Source organism: Papio anubis, chromosome 1 (assembly GCF_008728515.1).
Source record: "Papio anubis isolate 15944 chromosome 1, Panubis1.0, whole genome shotgun sequence".
NCBI lineage: Eukaryota > Metazoa > Chordata > Mammalia > Primates > Cercopithecidae > Papio > Papio anubis.
In genome coordinates this window covers 13,479,817-13,499,856 of record NC_044976.1, presented here as the reverse complement: position 1 = coordinate 13,499,856, position 20,040 = coordinate 13,479,817, and the positions used below count along the sequence as shown (strand labels likewise).

General features: G+C 49.0%; 1 protein-coding gene across 3 annotated transcripts in view; it reads right to left on the bottom strand.

Annotated features, from left to right (window-relative positions):
• Positions 1-20,040, bottom strand: part of KAZN (kazrin, periplakin interacting protein) — a 1,237,957-nt gene that overhangs the window by 19,853 nt on the left and 1,198,064 nt on the right. For all 3 annotated transcript variants that reach the window (XM_003891151.5, XM_009198506.3, XM_009198461.4), the window contains 2 exons: positions 4,314-4,519; positions 3,751-3,869 (listed from right to left, as the gene is read on the bottom strand). In XM_003891151.5, coding sequence (XP_003891200.2) covers positions 3,751-3,869; positions 4,314-4,519 — 325 coding nt within the window. The remainder of the gene's footprint in view (positions 1-3,750; positions 3,870-4,313; positions 4,520-20,040) is intronic.

The following is a 20,040-nucleotide window of genomic DNA, read 5'->3' as shown; positions in this document are numbered from 1 at the left end:
AGGACTCAGGGTTGGCTTATCTGTGAATGTCCAGGGTCCCTTCAGGCTCAGAGTTCACACTCACCAGTGTTTGTCTCATAGTTGAATGTGTGGATGACAGAGCAGGGCTGGGTGAGCAGGTCATCTGCCCCAGTCCACCTGGAGGCTGCCCAGCTGGAGCTCCTGAACTGGAACCTTCTGGTCCAAGACAACCTCCCTTCTAGGATGAAAAGGTCCTGGGGCTGTCCCCCTCCCAGTCCCTCAAGGGCCAGCCTCAGCCTTGTACAGAAGGACCCTTCTCTCGGGCAGGAGTTGGAGCCCACAGCCCTCTGAGTCAGATGCCACTGGGCCAGGTTTGATGGAGACTAGAATGGCCTCCTCTCCTTTCTGAGGCAAGAGTTTGGTCAGCAAATCAATGGTGCAACAAGAGTTGCGGTGGAGAGCTGGGGAGGGAACACCCCACTTAACCTACTCAAGAGAGGCCCGTCCATAATCAGCAATCTCCATCTGCGTGCCCACAATTAATGTGCTCCTGCCCTTCAGAAATGTTCTCTTTTCATTAATGGTGTCCCCATGGGGCCTCAGCTTGGTGATATGTTCCCAGCTGTTGGTTTGAGCTATTTATTGTAAGAGCCCAAGTTGAATAAAACAGCATGATTTTAAAAGGAATTCAGACATTTTATAAAATTTGTCACTGCCCCATCCCTAGACTGGAGCCAGATTAGACTCTGAAATCTGAAAACAGGCGCAAAATTTAGATATTGTCTGGGTCACAGCACAGCACGGAAAACAGGAGGCTGTTCTGGTTCTATTACTTTTTAGCTCTGGGACCTTAAACCTCTGAGTCTCCATTTTCTCCTCTGTAAAGTGGGGAGAATCGTGCTTGCCTCATGGAGTTGTAGGGACTAAAAGAGAGGAGAATGCGAAGCCCTTAACACAGGGTCTGGGACACACCTAGAGTTCCATAAACAGTAGTAATAGAAGCTGTCACTGTTCTTGTTTTTAACACAAAGGCAGCACGGGATACTGGAAAGGCAACTGACTTTGAAGTCAGGTTTTTTGTAGTGTGACTTTATGCTCATGATTTCTCTACATCTAATTTTCGCCAACTTTATTTTTGAGACGGAGTTTTGCTCTTGTCACCCAGGCTGGAGTGCAATGATGCAGTCCCGGCTCACTGCAACCTCTGCCTCCTGGGTTCAAGCAACTCTCCTGCCTCAACCTCCTGAGTAGCTGGGAATACAGGTGCCCACGACCATGCCTGCCAATTTTTGTATTTTTAGTAGAGACGGGGTTTTAACATGTTGGTTAGGCTGGTCTTGAGCTCCTGATGTCAGATGATCCACCTGCCTCAGCCTCCCAAAGTGTTGGGATTACAGGCGTGAGCCATCGTACCCGGCCTTCTCCGTCTTTAAAATGGGAGTAAGCATGTCTATCCTGCATTGATGTTGTGAGGTAAATAAAATGGTATCCATAAGAGGATGATGGGTTGGCAAGGGGTTGGTGGGTTTTGTCATTGATATTTTGTAGATAAGGTGACCAGTCCCAGAGAGGAAAACATCATGCCCATGGTCACACAAGATGTCATGGCTGAAAATGGTCTCAAAGATGAACTCATTTAGAGTTCTTACCCCCAAGTCCATGGACCCCTGAAAGTGGGTGGGCCAGAGTCCCACCCACCAACCCAATGCAGTGAAGAGTTGTGAAGTTTTGTGTATTTCTTCTAGAGAAAGTGTCAAAAGCACTTATTAGATTCTTAAAGTGGCCATGATCTTCAAAAGCTTAAAAACCACTGTCCTAATTTAACTCTGTTCACTTCTCAGGTGGGAAAACAGTCCCAGAGAGGGCAAGGTCATGTGGCAAACTGGAGACAGGCCAGATTCCCACTGGGAATAGAAAACTTGAAATAAGGCCTCTGCCTCCTCCAGGAAGCCCTACGGGTGTCTAAGGGCTAGGCTCCATGATCCCTGGGACCACAGACTCCTGGTTCCTGGAGGTTAACAGGGTGCCACTGTTAGGGATTAAATGTTTCCCTCCGCCCTCCCCCTCCCCAATTCATATGCTGAAATCCTAACCTTCAATGTAATGGTATTTGGATCTGGGGCCTTTGGGAGGTGATTAGATGAGGTCATAGGGGTACTCTTCTTGATGGGATTATTGTCCTTACAGGAAGAGATCAGAGACGTCACTCTCTCCCCATCCCTCTTCCTTCTTCCTCATGTGAGGACACAGCAAGAAGGTTGCCTTCTGCGAGCCAGGAAGAGAGCCCTTCCCAGCGTGGCCAGAGAGCCACGCTGGCATCCTGATCTTGAACTTCCAGCATCCAGAACTGTGAGACGTAAGTTGTTGTCTAAGCAACCCAGGTGGTGGCATTTTGTTGTGGCAGCCCAAGCAGACTAAGACAGCCCCATTTAGGGGGAACCCAGGCAGTAGCCCAGACTCCTCAAGTTTTCGAGAGGTGAAGCAGTCATCCCCACCCTGTTCAATGAACACAGGTAGTGTTTATGGACCCTGCTGGTTGTGGGGCAAGGGGGCAGGAGGGATTTCCAACTTGGGTGACCAAAGACGATGAGGGAATTTGGGGATGGCTTTAGGGGATTCTGGCATGGAACTGGTTAGGAGGTGGGCGCTGAGTGTAAGGTGCTTTTGGGACCCTCAGGAGGGAAAGCCCAGCAGGGGTTGCCCTCATGGCCCCCCTCCTCATCCCTCAGCCCAGCCCTGTCTCAGACCAGCCAGCGTCCTGATGGTGCCAATGAGGCCTGGCACCGTCTTGCTCTGAGTTGCTCCCTAACTTTCTGATCCCGTCTCACCTCAGTACTTCCTGCCACCCTAGAGTCATGCCAAGGGCCCCTCTCCTGCACACATATGGATTTGGTTTTCCTGCTTCCAAACCAGCCGATTTTCCACTCCAAACCCTGTTTCTAAAAAAAAAATCCCCTAAGCTGCTTCTGCAAATTATAGCACACACCACCAGGTTTGATTAATTAACTACACAAAAATGATGGAGAAACCAGTGAAGGACGTAATTATGCAAAACAGAAGTGTCAGATTTACAAAGCAAGTTCCTCCCCTCTCCACATTCTCGAACGGGGTGGGGCGCCGTGGGGGTGGGGGTTCCTTCCCTTTACCCTGTAGCTGCCCCTGCTCTACAAATTTTGCTCACAGAAAGTCGGGAGAGAGGCAGGCAGGCGGGACGCAGAGCAGGAGTGGTATGAGAGGTGGGGGTGGGTGGCCTGCAGGGGTACACCTGATGGGAAGGCCCTGTGGCCACTCCCAGGTATGCTTGCTAAGAGAAGCCCCCTCCGCCCGGCCCGCTCCTCTATGGGAGAGGTTTCACTAAGCCCGCTCATGTCTACTTGATCTCTGCCTGCCTCGGCTCTGCCTTGCACCGTCTTTCCTCACCCTGGAATGGTAAGAGCCAGGAGCAGACACCATTGCGGCCCGGTGTGCGAGCCGCTTGGGCTGGTCCCGGGAGGCAGAGGAGTGCTGGGGGGCTTGTGAGGCTCCTGCATTGGTTGCGGGTGTACTAGGACCTTTGGGGCCTCTGGTCTTCCCCATGTGTCTGTCTCTCTACGGACAGGGCTGGCCCAGAGCAGGGCTGGGGTGTGCCCAAGTCCCTTCATCGGGGCATCCCCAGACCATCTTAGTCACACCCTGATGTCCCCCACCGCCAGCCCAGCCCATAGTGCCCTGCTCACCCAACCTGTGTGACCAAAGGCCTCAGGATGACTTTTCTCCCTCCTCCCTGGGGGCCCCTCATGGTGGGCTCACCTGCGGCCTGCCTCGGCGTCACGGTAGTCCTCGATCGCCAGGCGCAGCTTGCGCCGGTGCAGAGAGCTGCATACACCCAGGCCCAGCTGCAGATCCTCGTCACTCAGGCTCAGCAGCACCTGCCCCCCGGGGAGGGAGTGTCATATGGGGGCTGGGACAGCTGCCAGCAGGGTTCCTGCCCTAGAGGGGGTCTGTTGGCATGGGGTTCTTTCGCCATCTCCTGCCCACCTTTCATACAGTGGTGCCAGTGCACGTGAAAACCTCTGCAACTCTGACGCGGGGTGGAATCCCTGTTCAGGCAGAAAGAGCCCTTTCCCTTTGGCAGGTAAAGGAAGCTTGGGTCCCTTTTCAGGATGAGGCAGCTGAGGCTCAGAAAGGCTCTCTGCCTTGCCAGGGAGGCACAATGATTGAGGAGGGACATCGGAGACCGACTGCATTGGCTAGCTCCTAGACTGCACCTTCCCCTGACTCCAGGGTAGGAGTGGGGGGCAGGCCAACTTCCGGGTGCATAAAGTTCACAGAGGGCGTGGGGGGCGTCTCACAGGGGGCCCGGAGTTGCCTACCTTCCCGCTCTTCACGTTCTCCGCGCAGGCCTTGACATACATAGGCATGGCCATCACCACCTCCAGCCAGGCCTGGACGGTGCCCGCCTTCCAGTGGGACATAGGGGTGGTCCTCACCAGCTCCACCTGCTGCAGCCGATCCATCTGCTCCTCGCCTTCCGACAGGCTGAGGCTCTGCCTCGTGGGGCTGCACTGGCTGTCCGAGTCTGCAACACACAAGTGCAGGCCATGTTGGGGGATGAGGTTGCCGGGGGGCAGGGGCTGGGCAGGCCGCACCCCCGGGAGGCAGAGGACGGTGGGGACGTCCTCCCGCCATGCATTTCTTCTCTTCAAAATCAAAGTGGTTTTTGGTGTTTTTGTTTTACAAAAGTAGTCTATGAAAAGAAAAGCAGAAAAGCTTATCCCAGAAAAAAAAAAAAAAAACAGAAAATGACGATCACCCCATGTGACTGTGAAAGGAAAACAGATCTTGGGACCCCAAACTCATCAAGCCACAGGGAAAAGTCAAGCTGGGAACTGGGTCACACAAACCCGCCTCCCCGTTTTGGTTCCTAAATAAGATGGCTACAAGATGAACAGCTGCACACCTCCCTCAGATTTTGCCCACAAGGAAATTCCTAGTGAGCTTCGAGATATTTACCCTAAAGCATTTCTGTTAAAATTCACCATGGCAATATAAATGGATAGCTTATCTTTACACAGTATTCACCCCTCTGCTCACCTGGCACAAATGCATATCTGATTATTCTCCTGTCCCATTTATCTTTATCTTATGTAAAAACGTCAATTCCCTGCATTTTCCGCATCTGTCTATGTTACCTTATGTAAAAATGCAGATTCACTGGGCCAGACAAAGGCATGAATGATTATTTCCCCCACCCCCCTCTTACATGAAACTGTATACTTCTCAATATCCTTTCCCCTTTAAATTTGGAGCCCACAAAATCATCTTCGGAGAAAGGCATAGACCTGTCTCCCGGGCGCGCGTCCTTAACTTTGATAAATACAGCTCCTAAAATGACTGAGACCTGTCTCATCCTTTTTCTCGATCGACACCACCTAGAGACAGCAGCTGTTAAATACTCTTTGGGATACAGAAAAGCCATACTTACAAACACACACAGACCCGCTTGCTTCCGGGGTGCGTGCATTTGAGGTGTGTGCATCTGTGATACGCCTGTTCACTTTCGCTCTGGAAGAGATCGTTCCATCTCCATAGAGACCTGCAGTACCTTTGGACGGTGCAGGATTCATCAGAAGGAGGCTCCATAATTTATGTCACCTGCCTCCTACTGATGGACATGGAGGTTGTTTCCAATTTTTCACTATTGTAAACAACACAGCGGCCGTCGTCTTTGGGCAACTGGGTGATTTATTTTTGTAGGATAAATGGAACCCAGCTCCATTCCTTCATACGCTGAAAGCTGTTTCTGGAATGGCCCTCACAGACCAAAAAAAAAAAAAAGTTCATCCACCAACATTTTCTAACCCCACTCTTCTATATATGGTTGGTTGCATCAATGCCTGGTAAATATGCAAAGTTCAGGTTACGGAGACTCAACTGAGAGGGGAAAAGAATCTCTCTAAAACAGGGTTCAATAAAAACCTAAACAAGCCAGGCGCGGTAGCTCACGCCTGTAATCCCAGCACTTTGGGAGGATGAGGTGGGTAGAATGCTTGAGTTTCAGGAGTTTGAGATCAGCCTGGGCAACATGGTGAAACCCCATCTCTACCAAAAACACACAAAAAATTAGCCGGGCGTGGTGGCGTGTGCCTGGGGTCCCAGCTGCTCAGGAGGCTGAGGCAGGAGGATCTTTTCAGCCAGGGAGGCAGAGGTTACAGTGAGCCAAGATCATACCACTGCACTCCAGCCTGGGTGACAGACTGAGACCTCATCTCAAAACAAAACAACAAAACAACAACAACAACAACAAACACACATCCAAACAGACCAACTCAGTACCTTGAGAAATGACAAGTATTTAAATATACCTCTGATTGACCGGGCACAGGGGCTCTCATGCCTGTAATCCCAGCACTTTGGGAGGTTGAGGTGGGTGGATCACCTGAGGTTGGGAGTTTGAGACCAGCCTGACCAACATGGAGAAACCCCATCTCTACTAAAAATACAAAATTAGCCTGGGTGGTGGCACGTGCCTGTAATCCCAGCTATTTGGGAGGCTGAGGCAGGAGAATCGCTTGAACCCGGGAGGCGGAGGTTGCGGTGAGCCAAGATCGCGCCATTGCACTCTAGCCTGGGCAACAAGAGTGAAACCCTGTCTCAAAAAAAAAAAAATAAATAAATTACAAAAATGAACCAAAAAAAGCTCTGATTAGAAATGACCCTGCCAAAATTGAATATTATAAATCATTACAAGGATGTAAGAAAAATGCTTATCCATCCAAATAGACAGGACACAAAATTAAAATGATAGGTAAACACAAATGTTCATAGTTACTGCCTTTGTGTGCTGGGGAGAATATAGTTATTTTCTTCTTCTTGTATGTCTCTGTATTTTCAAAGTTCCCTAGTAAACGTGTATAGTTTTATAATAAAAACTTTGGAAAAATTAAAAACTAGGAAGCAATATGAATGGTTATTGATGAGAGTTTGTTTGAAGGAATGACGCTGCATTCATATGTTGGAATATGTGCAATGAATAAAAACTCCTGTCATGGGAGAGAATAATTTTATGGGGAAAATGTCCACTACCTATTGCCAAATGAAAAAGGAAAACACGGCCGGGCACAGTGGCTCACGCCTGTAATTCCAGCACTTTGGGAGGCAGGTGGATTGCAAGGTCAGGAGATCGAGACCATCCTGGCTAACACGGTGAAACCCCATCTCTACTAAAACTACAAAAAATTATCTGGGCGTGGTGGCACACGCCTGTAGTCCGAGCAACTTGGGAGGCTGAGGCAGGAGAATCGCTTGAACCTGGGAGGCAGAGGTTGCAGTGAGTCGAAATTGTGCCACTACACTCCAGTCTGGGTGACAGAGCAAGACTCCATTGCAAACAACAACAACAACAACAACACAGCAGGCACAGTGTAACTCTGACTGTGGTTTAAAAATTATATGTAGATGTAAAGCGTATAATTATTATATATACGTGTATGTGTATACAATACACTAGATGGATAAAATCTAGTATATAAAAATACTTAAAGTACTAGATGGATCAACAGGAAAAGTCTGTCTCTGGAAAGCAGTGATAGGTCATTGTACGAGTGTGTGTGTGAATGTGCATGTGTGAGTGTGTGAGAGGATTTGTGACTGTGTGCATACTTTTCTGTCTCCCAAGTTTTCTGCATAGACTGTATTATGTTTGATGTGGAGAAAAAAGATAGCCTAGAAATCTCACTTTTTCAAGTTACAAACTCGCTCCCCACAATGCCTTCCCTCTCTCCATTTTAAACTCCCTGAGGGACTCTTTGAAAAGGGTTGCATCCACTTGGTGACCACACACTCATCCATCATTCCCATCTCCACCAAAACCTATCTCCCAAACACCTTGTGCCTCAGTTTCCCCCTGTGTAAAGCTGACCCGGTACTGTTCTCTGCTGCCTGCCTCCTCAGTGGGCTGCTGTGAGGACTCAGCGGGGGGCAGTGTGACAGGGCTGTCCGTGCTGGGACAAGTACAGGTTGAGAGGTCACTGCCAACATTATCATGTTTCCCTTCTCAGTGGCCCCAAGCCCTTTGTTTTTCCCAAGGAAATGGCAGAGGTTGCAGAGAGCTCTGTGCGGGTTGCCCGTTTGAGTGACCTCCTGTTGCCATGGTGCCCAGGAATGCGGAAATGGCAGCAGCTGCCTCTGCAATCCTGCCAGGGCCCCAGGTTCCTGCCGGTGACAGGGCTGTCAGGCCAGGGGTGCAGGCTGGCGCCCAGTGCTGGTGCCCAGCTCCCAAGTACCGGTGTGGCTTGCAGGGAAGTCTTTCAGATCAGGCACAGGACTCCAAGTTCTATAGGGATTGGAACAGGCGCTGAAACAGGGCATCCTTCCTGGATGGGAGAGAGCTGAGAGCCCCCAGGAGGCCGCCAGCATGGCTGGCTTCACTCCATCTTATTCCACTTGCTGAGTCTCACCTCTGTTATGTGCTTCTGGGAAGAGGAGAGGTGACGTATGGCCAAATCTGGTTACCCAAAGTTCCAAGACACGGCCCATGTCGTCCATTTAGACCAGGCTTTGGAGTTCAACATACCTCAGCTTCAGGCAGATTTCTTGAAGCCTCCGTTTCTCCATATATAAAATGGAAATAATGAGAATATCTGCCTCGTAGCTTGAAATGAATGTTATAAACTCTGAATGCGAAGCTATGGGAGTGTGAAAGTTGCAGATACCAGGATGAAATCACTTTTGTCAGAACCAGAAGAATTAGAGCCGGGAAAGCATGAAGGAGGGGAACTCATGCTTGCATGTCTGAGATAAGGACTGTCTAAAGGACTTTCTAAAATAGCCCCCAAGAAATGCCTTCTTTGGAACTGCAGCAATTCAGATAAGATGTTCTCCAAAGAACACTGCCCAGTAACGACATCTCCACCAATGAACTGACGCCAACTCTAGTGTTGAGCCTCCAGAGCCAATGAAGTCTGTTTCCAAGCAGCTTATGTGAACTTCTCTCTCTCTCTTTTTTTTTTTTTTTTTTTTTGCCAATAAAAGCTTTCCTTTGCTGTCCCCTCTCCAGATGCACCTATAGCTTGCCACGGCTATGCTTCCAGAGTCTAATCCATTTTGCTTACTCCCAAATACATTCATCATATAGGAGATATTTTTTCTGATGTCTCTTTTTTTCAGGCTGACAGTAGGCACTTAGTCAAGGCTGGCTATTGTTGGCAATAAGGGGCCCCCCTCCTGGGGCCTGGACACTGTTTGGCCACACCTAGAGTTCAGCAGCAGCCGCCTCCTTCCCACTACATTCCTGGCTACAGCTTCGGTGCCTTCAGAGGGAAGAAGTTCTCCTAGTTGTCCAGTCTGGCAGGGCAGAAATTCACTGTCCCTGTTGGACTCCTACCTGGTCGAGGTGGGAGGGGTGGGGCTCTCAATGAGGTGAGGGTGGATCTGTCTGTTCTGTGCCCAGGTGGGTGGGCGGGGGGTGTCTGCAGCCCTTGACTACGTCTCCCAAGAAAGGCAGCTAAAGGGGCCTGGGAAGGAGAGAAAGGAGATGGGAGCAGAAGTTGGCACCTGCTCCTGAGTCCCCCAGAAGAGGGGAAGATTCAAAGAACAGGGTTTGGGGAGAGAAAGGTGCCCAGATGCAATAAAGATGCAAAGGCAAATTGAAAGGAGGAGAGGGAGAGAGGGAACCGAGGGTCACAGAGGGGATGGCAGATACGTGGACAAACAGAAAAGGCAAACGTCTGGTGTGCAAGTGTGAGCGCGTGTGTGCATGTGCGTGTGTGTCTTTGTGAGTGTGTGTGGGTTATTTTCTGTAGTGAGCAGGCCTCAGGGCAGTGAGGGGAGCTGGCTTTACAGCTCGCATTATTTATGGAGTCCAGGCCCTAGGAATGCCAGAGGCCAAGCTGGGTTCATGTGCGCAAACCACATATTTTGGTTTCTGCAAGACAGCTATTCACCGCCCCTATTCACCACCGCCTCCTTTTCCCCCACCCCTGAGGACTGAGCGCCAAGGAGACGACGTGACAGAAGGGCTTAGGAGGAGTCTAGAGGGGACTTGGGGTCATAAACCATTAATTAAAGGCAGTTTCCAAAATGCAGGCATTATGGAGCCAGATTTTATGTCCGGATTCCATCAATCCTGGCTTTTATTTCCCTCCTTCTCAGTCTTGAGAGCGGGAATAACTCATGTTGATGGCCAGGCTGCTCAGCAGAGGGGCTGCCGAGTAGGGGGTGCTGGCTGAGTCCCTGGTGGAGTCTGAGAAGCTACCACTAAAAGGCAGCCACTCTGGATCCTTCTAGAAACTAGAAAGACTGTGGACTTTGGAATGAGAGGCTCTGTATCCTTCCACCCACCCCAACACATATGCACGCACGCACACACCCACCCCACAGAATGTTAGTACTACTGAGTGTGACCACTGAGGTCTCCCGTAAATGAGACATTACAGAGGCGATTCTGCTGGCCCAGCATCGAGGTCAGCAGACTACTGCCCCTGGGCTGAATGCAGCCCTCCCTCCTCTTTTTCTAAATAAAGGTTTTATTGGATCACAGCCATGCCCATTTGTTTATTTATTGTTTAAAGCTGCTTTCATGCTACAATGGCAGAGTTGAGACATTGAGATAGGCCCACAAAGCCTAAAATCATTACTATCCGGCCCAGTGCAAAAAATCACATAGAGAAGCCCCTGGCCTAGAGGTTCAGAGGTTGGCACGGGAATATGGGAGCCCTCGGTTTGAACTCCAGCTCTGTGGCTTACCAACCAAACGATCTTATGGAAGTGTTTCACATTTTCTCAACCTCGGTTTTCCCCTCTGTAAAATGGGGATGATAAGAACGCTTAATCTCACAGGATGGTGTGAGGATGAAAGGAAATGATGTGTGCAGTGTTCAGCCTTGTGTCTGACATAGAGTGGATACTCGGTGACTGAGTGGAGGCCTCTGTCCCCTGCGGGCTCATGTCACTTACTGTCCAGACTGCTCTGTCCAGTACGGCAGCTACAAGCCACATGTGCTTACTGAACATGTAACGTGGCTAGCTCACATTGAGAAGCGCCTTAAGGGCTGGGTGTGGTGGCTCACGCCTGTAATCCCAGCAATTTGGGACACCGAGGTGGGTGGATCACCTGAGATCAGGAGTTCAAGACCACCCTGGCCAACATGGTGAAACCCTGTCTCTACTAAAAATACAAAAAAATTAGCTGGGCATGGTGGCACATGACTGTAGTCCCAGCTACTCAGAAGGCTGAGGCAGGAGAATTGCTTGAACCCAGGAGGTGGAGGTTTCAGTGAGCTGAGATGGCGCCACTGCACTTCAGCCTGGGCAAAAGAATAAGACCCTGTCAAAAAACAAAAAAAAAACAAAAAAACAAAAAAAACGCCTTAAGTACAAAACACATACTAGAATTTGAAGACAGTATAAAAAAAAACCAATGTAAACTATCTCATAATCATTTTAAAACTGATAACATATTGATCATATTTTGGGTATACCAGTTTAAATAAAATGTATTATTAAAAGTCATGTCACCTGTTTCTTTTTACTTCGAATGTGGCTAATAGAAGGTATAAAGTTACACATGTGGCTTGCATTAGTTTCGATTGGACAGAGCTGGTCCGGATGGAAGATTATTTTTTCTTTGGTTTGTTTTCTCGTTCCATTCCCCCTCTCCCTCTGTTGGTTTGGAAGTTAAGCTTTCTATGTTTCTGATTTTAGTGTAGTAGTTGTAGTTCTCAAAGTGTGGCCCCTGGACTAGTAGCATCAGCAACATCTGGGAATTTGGTAGAAATGAAAATTCTAGAACTGTACCCCAAATCTCCTGGAACAGAAACTCTGGGGGTGGAGCCCAGTCGTCTGCTTCAAAACTCACCGGATAATTCTGAGGCCTTCTCAAGTTCTAGAACCACGGCCTTAATGATTACCCTTGAAAAGTCACTATACCTATTTCTCTTAATAAAACCTAGGGTTGTTCAATATCCTAATGCTATCCTAAATAGTAAGAATGATTTAAAATATATTAATTCTGATCATTCCTCCTGACTTCTGTGCTACCACATCCAGGATTTTAATTCTGTCCTCTTTTAAAACCCCATAATTTAGACATTGTCATGATGACTATTTTATACTGATCACGTTTGCTTAAAATAATTGACTTACATGTTTACCAATTTCTTTGTTCATCATGTCTTCTTGTACCTCAGACCTTCCTTCTGGAATAACTTTTCTTATTCCTGAAGAACATGATTTAAAAGATTTTTCAATTAAAAGTGTTTTGGTAGTTAGCTGTTAAAACTTTTGTCTATCTGAAGAAAGTCTATTTTACCCTTGTACTTCAGAGGGTTTTGCTGGGTACATAGTTTTAAGTTGAGAGTTTGCTTTTGTTTTAGCGCTTTGAAGACATTGTTTCATAATCGTGGATCTTTATTTCTGCTAAAGAGAAGTCCACTGCAAGCCTAATTGTTCTTTTGTTAGCTACTTTTAAAATTTTCTCTTTGTCAGCCGGGCATGGTAGCTCATGCGTGTAATCCCAGCACTTTGGGAGGCCGAGGCAGGTGGATCACCTGATTTCAGGAGTTTGAGACCAGCCTGTCCAACATGGTGAAACCCCGTCTCTACGAAAAATACAAAAATTAGCCGGGCGTGGTTGGGGCGGGGTCGGGGGTGGCACCTGTAATCCTTGCTACTTGGGAGGCTGAGGCAGGAGAATTGCTTGAACCCAGGAGGCAGAGGTTGCAGTGAGCCGAGATTGCACCACTGCACTCCAGCCTGGGCAACAAGAGTGAAACTCTGTCTCAAAAAATATTTTTTTTTCTTTGTCCTTGGTGTTCTGAAGTTTCATTACAATGTGGCTAGATGTGGCTATTTAAAATTTATTCTGAATGATATAATTGTGCTTCCTGGATCTCTGGACGCCTCTTTTTGAATATTCTGAACCGTTATCTCTTACAGTATTACCTCTTTTCCATTCTCTTTGTTCTCTTCTTCTGGCATTCTGGTTAGACATAAGTTAGACTTTCTAATTCTATTTTTTCCTATCTTGTGACCTAGTGCTGTCCAACAGAGCTTTCTGTGTTGATGAAAATCTGCTATAACCTTCACTGACCAAAAGGATAGCCGTTAGCCACAAGTGGTTATGAGCTAATAAATGTGGCTAATGGGTGGTGCACGGTGGCTCATGCCTATAATCCCAGCACTTTGGGAGGCTGAGGTGGGAGGCTTGCTTGAGTCTAGGAGTTCGAGACCAGCCTGGGCAATATGGCAAAAACACATCTCTACTAAAAATACAAAAATTAGCTGGGCATGGTGGCAGGTGCCTGTAATCCCAGCTACTCAGGAGGCTGAGGGAGGAGAATCACTTGTACCTGGGTGGTGGAGGTTGCAGTGAGCTGAGATCGTGCCACTGCACTTTAGCCTGGGTGACAGAGTGAAGCTCCATCTCAAAAAAAAAAAAAAAAAAAAAAGGCAGAGGTAAAATGTGGCTGGTGCAACTGAAGACCTGAGTTTTAGTTATATTTAATTTTAATTAATTCAAATATAAATCTAAGAACAACATGTGGGCTAGTGGCTACTGTATTCAATACAGTAATTTCTCCTTTAGTTTTCATCTCATCTCTGTGCATTGCATTCTTGGTAATTTCCTTAGATTTTTTTTTCCATTTTTAAAATTGTCTCTTCACCTATTTAGTCTGCTGTTTAACCCACCCTTTTATTTATTTTTAATGTTATCAGCTACATTTTTTTTTCATTTCTAAAACATTTTATTTGTTTTCTCTTTCAAGTTTTCGTGGTCTTGTCAGACAGTTTCCTATTGTTTGCTCGTGTCTGTGATTTCATCTAACATTTCCTTAAGTATTTTATGCATAGTATTTAGTATTTTGTATTTGGTATTGATAATTACTGTATCTGAAAAGACCTTAGAGGGTCTAAATTTGCTGTTTGTTTTTGCTGACTTTCACTCCTGCTGAACACATATTTGATCTTAATTTACGGGAATCTTTAGGGTCTAAATAGCAGATGCCTTTCTCCAGAGAGGATTTACATTTACTTCTACTGGGGTGGGGAAGAGAAGAGGAGTGGGGATGAGACCTGGGTCCAGGGGCCACTTCACGCCTCTTTGAGAGACTCTGGTTGAATGACAGAATCTCCGGCTCTGTTCTTCCACTTTGCCATATCCCAAAATTTAACCCCCTGATAACAGTCCTGATAGCAGCATTTGCCTCTAGGACAACCCCGGCTTTTGCCTTTAGTGGTCACTCACTGCTGCTGTTCTGGTGTTAGCTTACAGCTTTCGGTTTTTGTCTGTAGATGTCTTGGGGATTTCCCTTATTTTCTGTGAGACCAGGAATGCATTAAAAAGTATGTTTCATTCCAGATTTATTGGTTTTGTAGAGGGAGGCCCTTCCAAATATGTCTTCCCCCAAGCTGCCCTGAGTGGCTGTCCCTCTGGCTGTGTGCACTGTCCACCCAGCACACTGCTTCCTGCTGGCACTGCTGTGCATGACCTGTCCATCTGCCCTGCCACAAAGTGATTGCCTAGGTCATCAGCCAAGTCTTTCCACATTTGTATTACCAGGGCCTAGTATATGGAGATGTCCAATGTCATCAGTGATGGTAAAAGTCCAGGTTATAGGGAATACCATTTGCTTTCCCTTTCCTCCCAGCTCAGCCCTTCCCTGTTCTACTTGTATTGACATCCAGTGAAGAGGAGACCATTATTCACTTGGATATTCCTTTGGGAAGTCTCAGTTTCTCTTGCCTTCCCCCAGGAATATAGGGGCAAAGGGCACATTTCAGATGGAAGTGAAGGCTCAGAGGGGTCCACTGATATTTCCAGCAGGCTAGTGTGGGAGCTCGGCCTCAACCCCGAATTCCCCACCTCCCAGGGTAGAAGAACCTATGTGAGCAGCCCTCTTGCCTGTTCTTGGATGCCTATGCTTGGTTACAGGAGAACATTGGCAAGGACTGCTCCAACTGGCAAGAGGCAGGATGGTGTGTGGGGTGTGGGAAGCTACTCTCAAAGGCTGGGAAATGGCTCCTGGCCCTGCCTGCCAGGCTGGGGAACTTGAAGCCAGCCATGACTCAGAGTGAGAGACAGACACAGAGAGAGACAGAGAGACAGGCTAAGCACCGAGACAGACTTGAAGGGACCCAAAGGCCTGTGATGGGGAAAGACAGGCCGATGCGGACATGGGTGTTGCCACTGAACTTGGGGCTCTGTGAGTCTGTCCATCCTTTAGGCTGCTCTACCAAACCCTACGGTGCCTGGATATTCATTCTACGACCAGGGACACTCATGCCTAATGCTTACTAATCTACCAGGTCCTCTGATAGCACAGGTGGCATGAAAAGGCGGGATGGAAGGATGGTAGACTTTGGTGGGGGTGAGCCCTGGGCTGGAGTGACACAGGCAGCCTGGAGCCAGAGTTGATGGCCAGACAGGCCCAGTGTATCATTCACCAGTGTCTGGTAGAAGCTTTGAGAAGCTTTTGCTATGTACTACTTTCCACCATTTTTGCCCTGAAATAGTCCCTCCTCCACGTAGCCTGAGGTTGACATTTGCAACGAAAAGGGGCTGAACAGGCTTGAGTCCACATGCCTGTCTAGGATCCATTCAGAGCGAGGAAAGGTGCTTACCTCCGAAGAGTTTGGAGCACGCTGGCACTTGCTGCTCAAATGGCATCATGAATGGGGCCACCTGGGCCTCTCACTTGGTGGGATTCAGAATTCTAGGGCTAGAAGGTGCCCTCAAGGTCACGTGGTCCATTCCTCAGCCTTGCAGTAGGGCTGGCATTTAGAGGAGGGAGCCCAGTCTACTTGCTCCTAGAGCGGTCTTTAGACCAGAGACATCAGCTACCAGGGAGCTGGTTAAAAACACAGAGGTGAATCACTTGAGGTCAGGAGTTCGAGACCAGCTTGGCCAACATGAAACCCTGTCTCTCCTAAAAATACGAAAATTAACCAGGCATGGTGGCGTGCACCTGCAATCCCAGCTACTTGGGAGGCTGAGGCACAAGAATCACTTGAACCTGGGAGGTGGAGGTTGCAGTGAGCCAAGATCGTGCCACTGCACTCAGAGCAGGACTCTGTCTCAAAACAAAACAAAACAAAACAGTCCAAAAAAAACCCACAGAGGCTTAGAGGTAAAGGCCTCGTAAATTCTCCTATGCCCACCCTGCGTGGGGAGTGAGAGGGCAGCCCTCACTCCTGGTCTCCCAACCCCAGGGAGGTGGCATTCTCCATCCTGGTCCCCCATGCCCCTGACCTCAGAGTGCCATTGGCAGACACCCTTGGCAGCAGCTATGGGAAAGACTTAGAGTTCTAGCATTTTAATTAATTTTTTTCTTCTTTTACTACTTAAAATTTTGAGTCTATACCCAGCCTGCGGCTGAGTGACCCATGCCCTGGGCTTCTGAGGCTCTTTCGATGTCTGCAGCGTCAAGCACATTGGCACCTCCCTGGCATCTGCATCCCTGGGGTCTAACGTGTGCCCAGACGCAGAGCTCCCTGGAGCCTGATGGAAAAGCTTCAGCTGTAAGTGCGTCCTGTGTGTCTGAGTTGGTGGTAGCTCAGGGAACCAGGCTTCCCTGGAGGTCACGTGAGGTGGCTGGATGTGTCCCTGCACCTGGCTGGGCCTGTTGCTGCCCCCTAGGGTCTCAGACCTCAGATAGGGGGGCTGAGCACTTGGACCTCGGCTGCCACTGAGGCAGAGTTGAGGCAGTGAGCTTGGTGAGGGTAGGCTAAGGTTGATAAGTCCCCTGCTGAATTCCATCACTCCTGAGTCTCCATCACCTGTCCTGTGTCTCAGTTGGCTCCACCATCTCCTATCCGGAGCACTTCAGCTGTATCTCAACACCCTACCTCCCTCTTTCTCTTTCATTCCATCCTCTTCAAGCCCAGAGGAAATTTTTTTAAAAATGATATCTTCCCAGGGACCTCTTCTGCTCACCATCCTTCAATGGCTCCCTTGTAAAGTCCAAGGTCCTTGCTGTAACTCACAGGCCAACCTTGCCAGCCTCCTCCTCAGCTTCTCACCCCTGCCCTTGGCACCCTGGGCTTCCTGCATTTCCCTAATGCCTCTAATTCCACCACTCTAATCCCTGCACCTGCTGTTCCCTCGGCCTGAAGAGTCGCTTTCCTCTCTGCCTGGCAAAACTTACACAGGCTCAGGGCTCTGTCTCAATGCTGATTATTTCAGGGACTCCTTCTCTGGTCACCTAGTGTGTGTAATCTACAACCCTCAACACACACGCGCACACACACACACACACACTCTCTCTCTCTTTCATTAATTCCCAGAACCTTTCCCGCATGACACTTCTCACAGCTGAAACAAATAGTTGTGTAATTATTCAATGAATGTCTGTGTCTCCCACCAGACTGTAAACAGCACATGAGCAGGCGCTGGGCCTGGTTTTGCTCCCTAGACATCTCTAGCACCCAGCAAGGGCCCAACCACGTTTAACAACCAGCTCTTATCTTTTCAAGAGGTACACTGGTTTTAGCATTTGCTTGCCAATTTCCGTGGTGTAAATACTCCTATTGTGGCCAATTTCAGCGACTGCAGGCTGTCACTGGACGTGGAGTTGGGAAGAGATCCATCTGTGGGCCTGTGTGAGCCAGCCCTGGCCCAGCACTGCCTGCAATTGAATGAGCCCTCTAAGTATTGAGTAAAAGAAGGCAGGCAGGAAGGGAGGAACGGAAGGAGGGAGGGAGCAGGCCTCCCTCTGTGGTCTCATCTTCTGCCAACCCCACCTCGTCCACACCTCTTCCAGCCACAGCAGGGTCCCCTGTGGTCCCTCTTAGGCAGTAGATGCTACCATTCTCTTGTCCCTCTGCCTACGGCAAGGCCTCTGAACTTTGGTAGTCTTGGCATTTGGGGCCAGATTTCTTTGTTATGGGGCTGTCTCATGCATCGTAGGACGTGTAGCAGCGCCCCTGGCCTCCATCCACAAGCTGCTGGGGAGCATGGAGTGTGGCTGCTCCCGGTGTCCCCAGCCTGCCCTAAGGCACAGAGAGAGCCCTGCCTCCTTCCACCCTGGGGCCTCTGTTCTCAGCTCAGCCCAGCTCTGTTCAGGTAGCCAACTACTGTCCAAACTCCCTGCCCTTGGGAAGTGGCAGGGGGGCCCCCATCAGCACCTGTAGCTCCAAAAGCTGAATTCTCATTTTTTAAACACTGCATGATAATGTGAAAAAACAACTTTTTATGGCCCAATCATGGCTGCCCTGTTGGATGTAAATGCTTTGCTGATCCCTCAGTCACAAGCCCCCATGAAATACATATGAAATGGGTGAAAGGCCTCTGTGGGAGCCCACAGGACCAGCGACAGCGTGGGTGTGAAGAGCATTAGGAGGAGAGCCCATCAGTCAGTCACCACTGTAGCTGCTGGGGGCTGATGGCAGGACCCTGGGTGGGCAGCGAGGTGGCACGGGCCCTGCCACCAATCTGCACCACCCCTCACCCCAGGGCCAGGCTGGCCCTTGGGAGGCCCTGGGCTAAAATACTGGTGGTACTTCCCACCCCAACGTGTCCCTATTTACTACCTCATAAAATGAATAGAGAATTCCAGCAGAGCTCTGCTTTTACCAATAATAACTGCTTTATGCTTTTAAAAAATCACATGGGCGCCCCCTCATTTTTGGTGCCACCGTCTTGCAAAGGCCTAGACCTGTGCTTTGTCCCACGACCAGCCACCCTTCATCCAACCTCAGAGGACATCCTCCTCCTTCAGTCCCTCCTCCCACACTCTGAAAATTTTCCAAAGGGTCAGGGAATTGAGATCCTGGAGTTGGCCAGGGTCCCCACTGCTCTGCACTCAATTCCTAGGCAGATACTTGACAAGTATTTTCTAATTTTATGCACTTAGGAGGAAGCTGCTAAGAGATCCAGGGAAGACAAACACATAGTTATCCAATGACAGCGACTTTATGCTGTTACCTATGTATCTATGTATCAAAAGCTTTCCTCTTTCTTCCTTGCTAACCTGTTCTACCGCAGCAGCAGCACCCACGTTTGGGAAGTCCTTCTGATAGTCTCAGTTACAACTGCAGCCGAAGCCCGTCTATCCCCAGCTGCTGGGCTCCTTGGGCAATCCCCACACTGCCTCCTCTTTCCTGACATGTTTTCCTGGCGGGCTTCTCTGCCAGTGGGCAGCCCTGAAAGGTGGACCCCATGAGAAGTAAGGGGGCGGACCTTGACACAGGGGGCCAGGGCAAGAAGACGATCCTTCTCCACGCACCCATGCAGAGGCCAGGCACGTGTGCATCTGTACAGCCCTTGGAGGCAAAGCTGGGGGCAATGGATGGCTGTGGGTTTGAGGATATCAGCTGTGCCCCAACCCCACTTTCACATTATTTAGGAAAATATCTGAAATTATGTTAGGTTTCCCTAAAAAAAAAAAAAAAACCAACAGGATTGAACTGTGACAAAACGTCCTTCATCTTGTGTCCACAATTTAACGACTAGTTATTACTTGAATAATTAATTAAAAGGATTAATTAACTCCCTAGAAGATTTTCACCAATTTTGCCTCTTTTGCTTGAATGAGCCCCCTCCCCGGCAAGCAGTTCCTCCTTGGACCTCCAGACAGCCTAGGTTCTTTCTGGCTCAGCTGAGCCTCTTCCGCAGGCCCTATGGACACTGGGCATTGTGATGGCTGGGAGACCCTGCCTGGTGAATCCTTGCCCATTTGCATACCGGGCAGGAACTCACCACTGAGCAGGATGCCAAGCCTCTAGCTCAGGGTGAGGTGATGGGAGGTGCTGTCTTCTATGGAATTATTTTGCGTGATTCATGCAAACTGTCCCACCTCGGACCTCCCTCTAAAGGCTTTGCAACTGCCTCCTGAGAATTTCCTAAGCCCGTGGTGAGCGGCTTTCACTATGTATTGCACAAAGGCCAGTTTAGGAGCAGCGGTTAACACGTTGATGAGCAGCATTGATTTAATTTCCTTCAAAACGAAGACAGCTTTGGTGAGGCCCGTGGTGGGGGGATTCTTACAACTTAGACACCTATAGGAGAATGGCAAGGGGAACACTGGCACCAGTTTTGACTTTTCCAATCATGCCTCATGAAATGTTCTAACTGGCGGTCCCGTAGCGGCAGCTGAGAGGAAC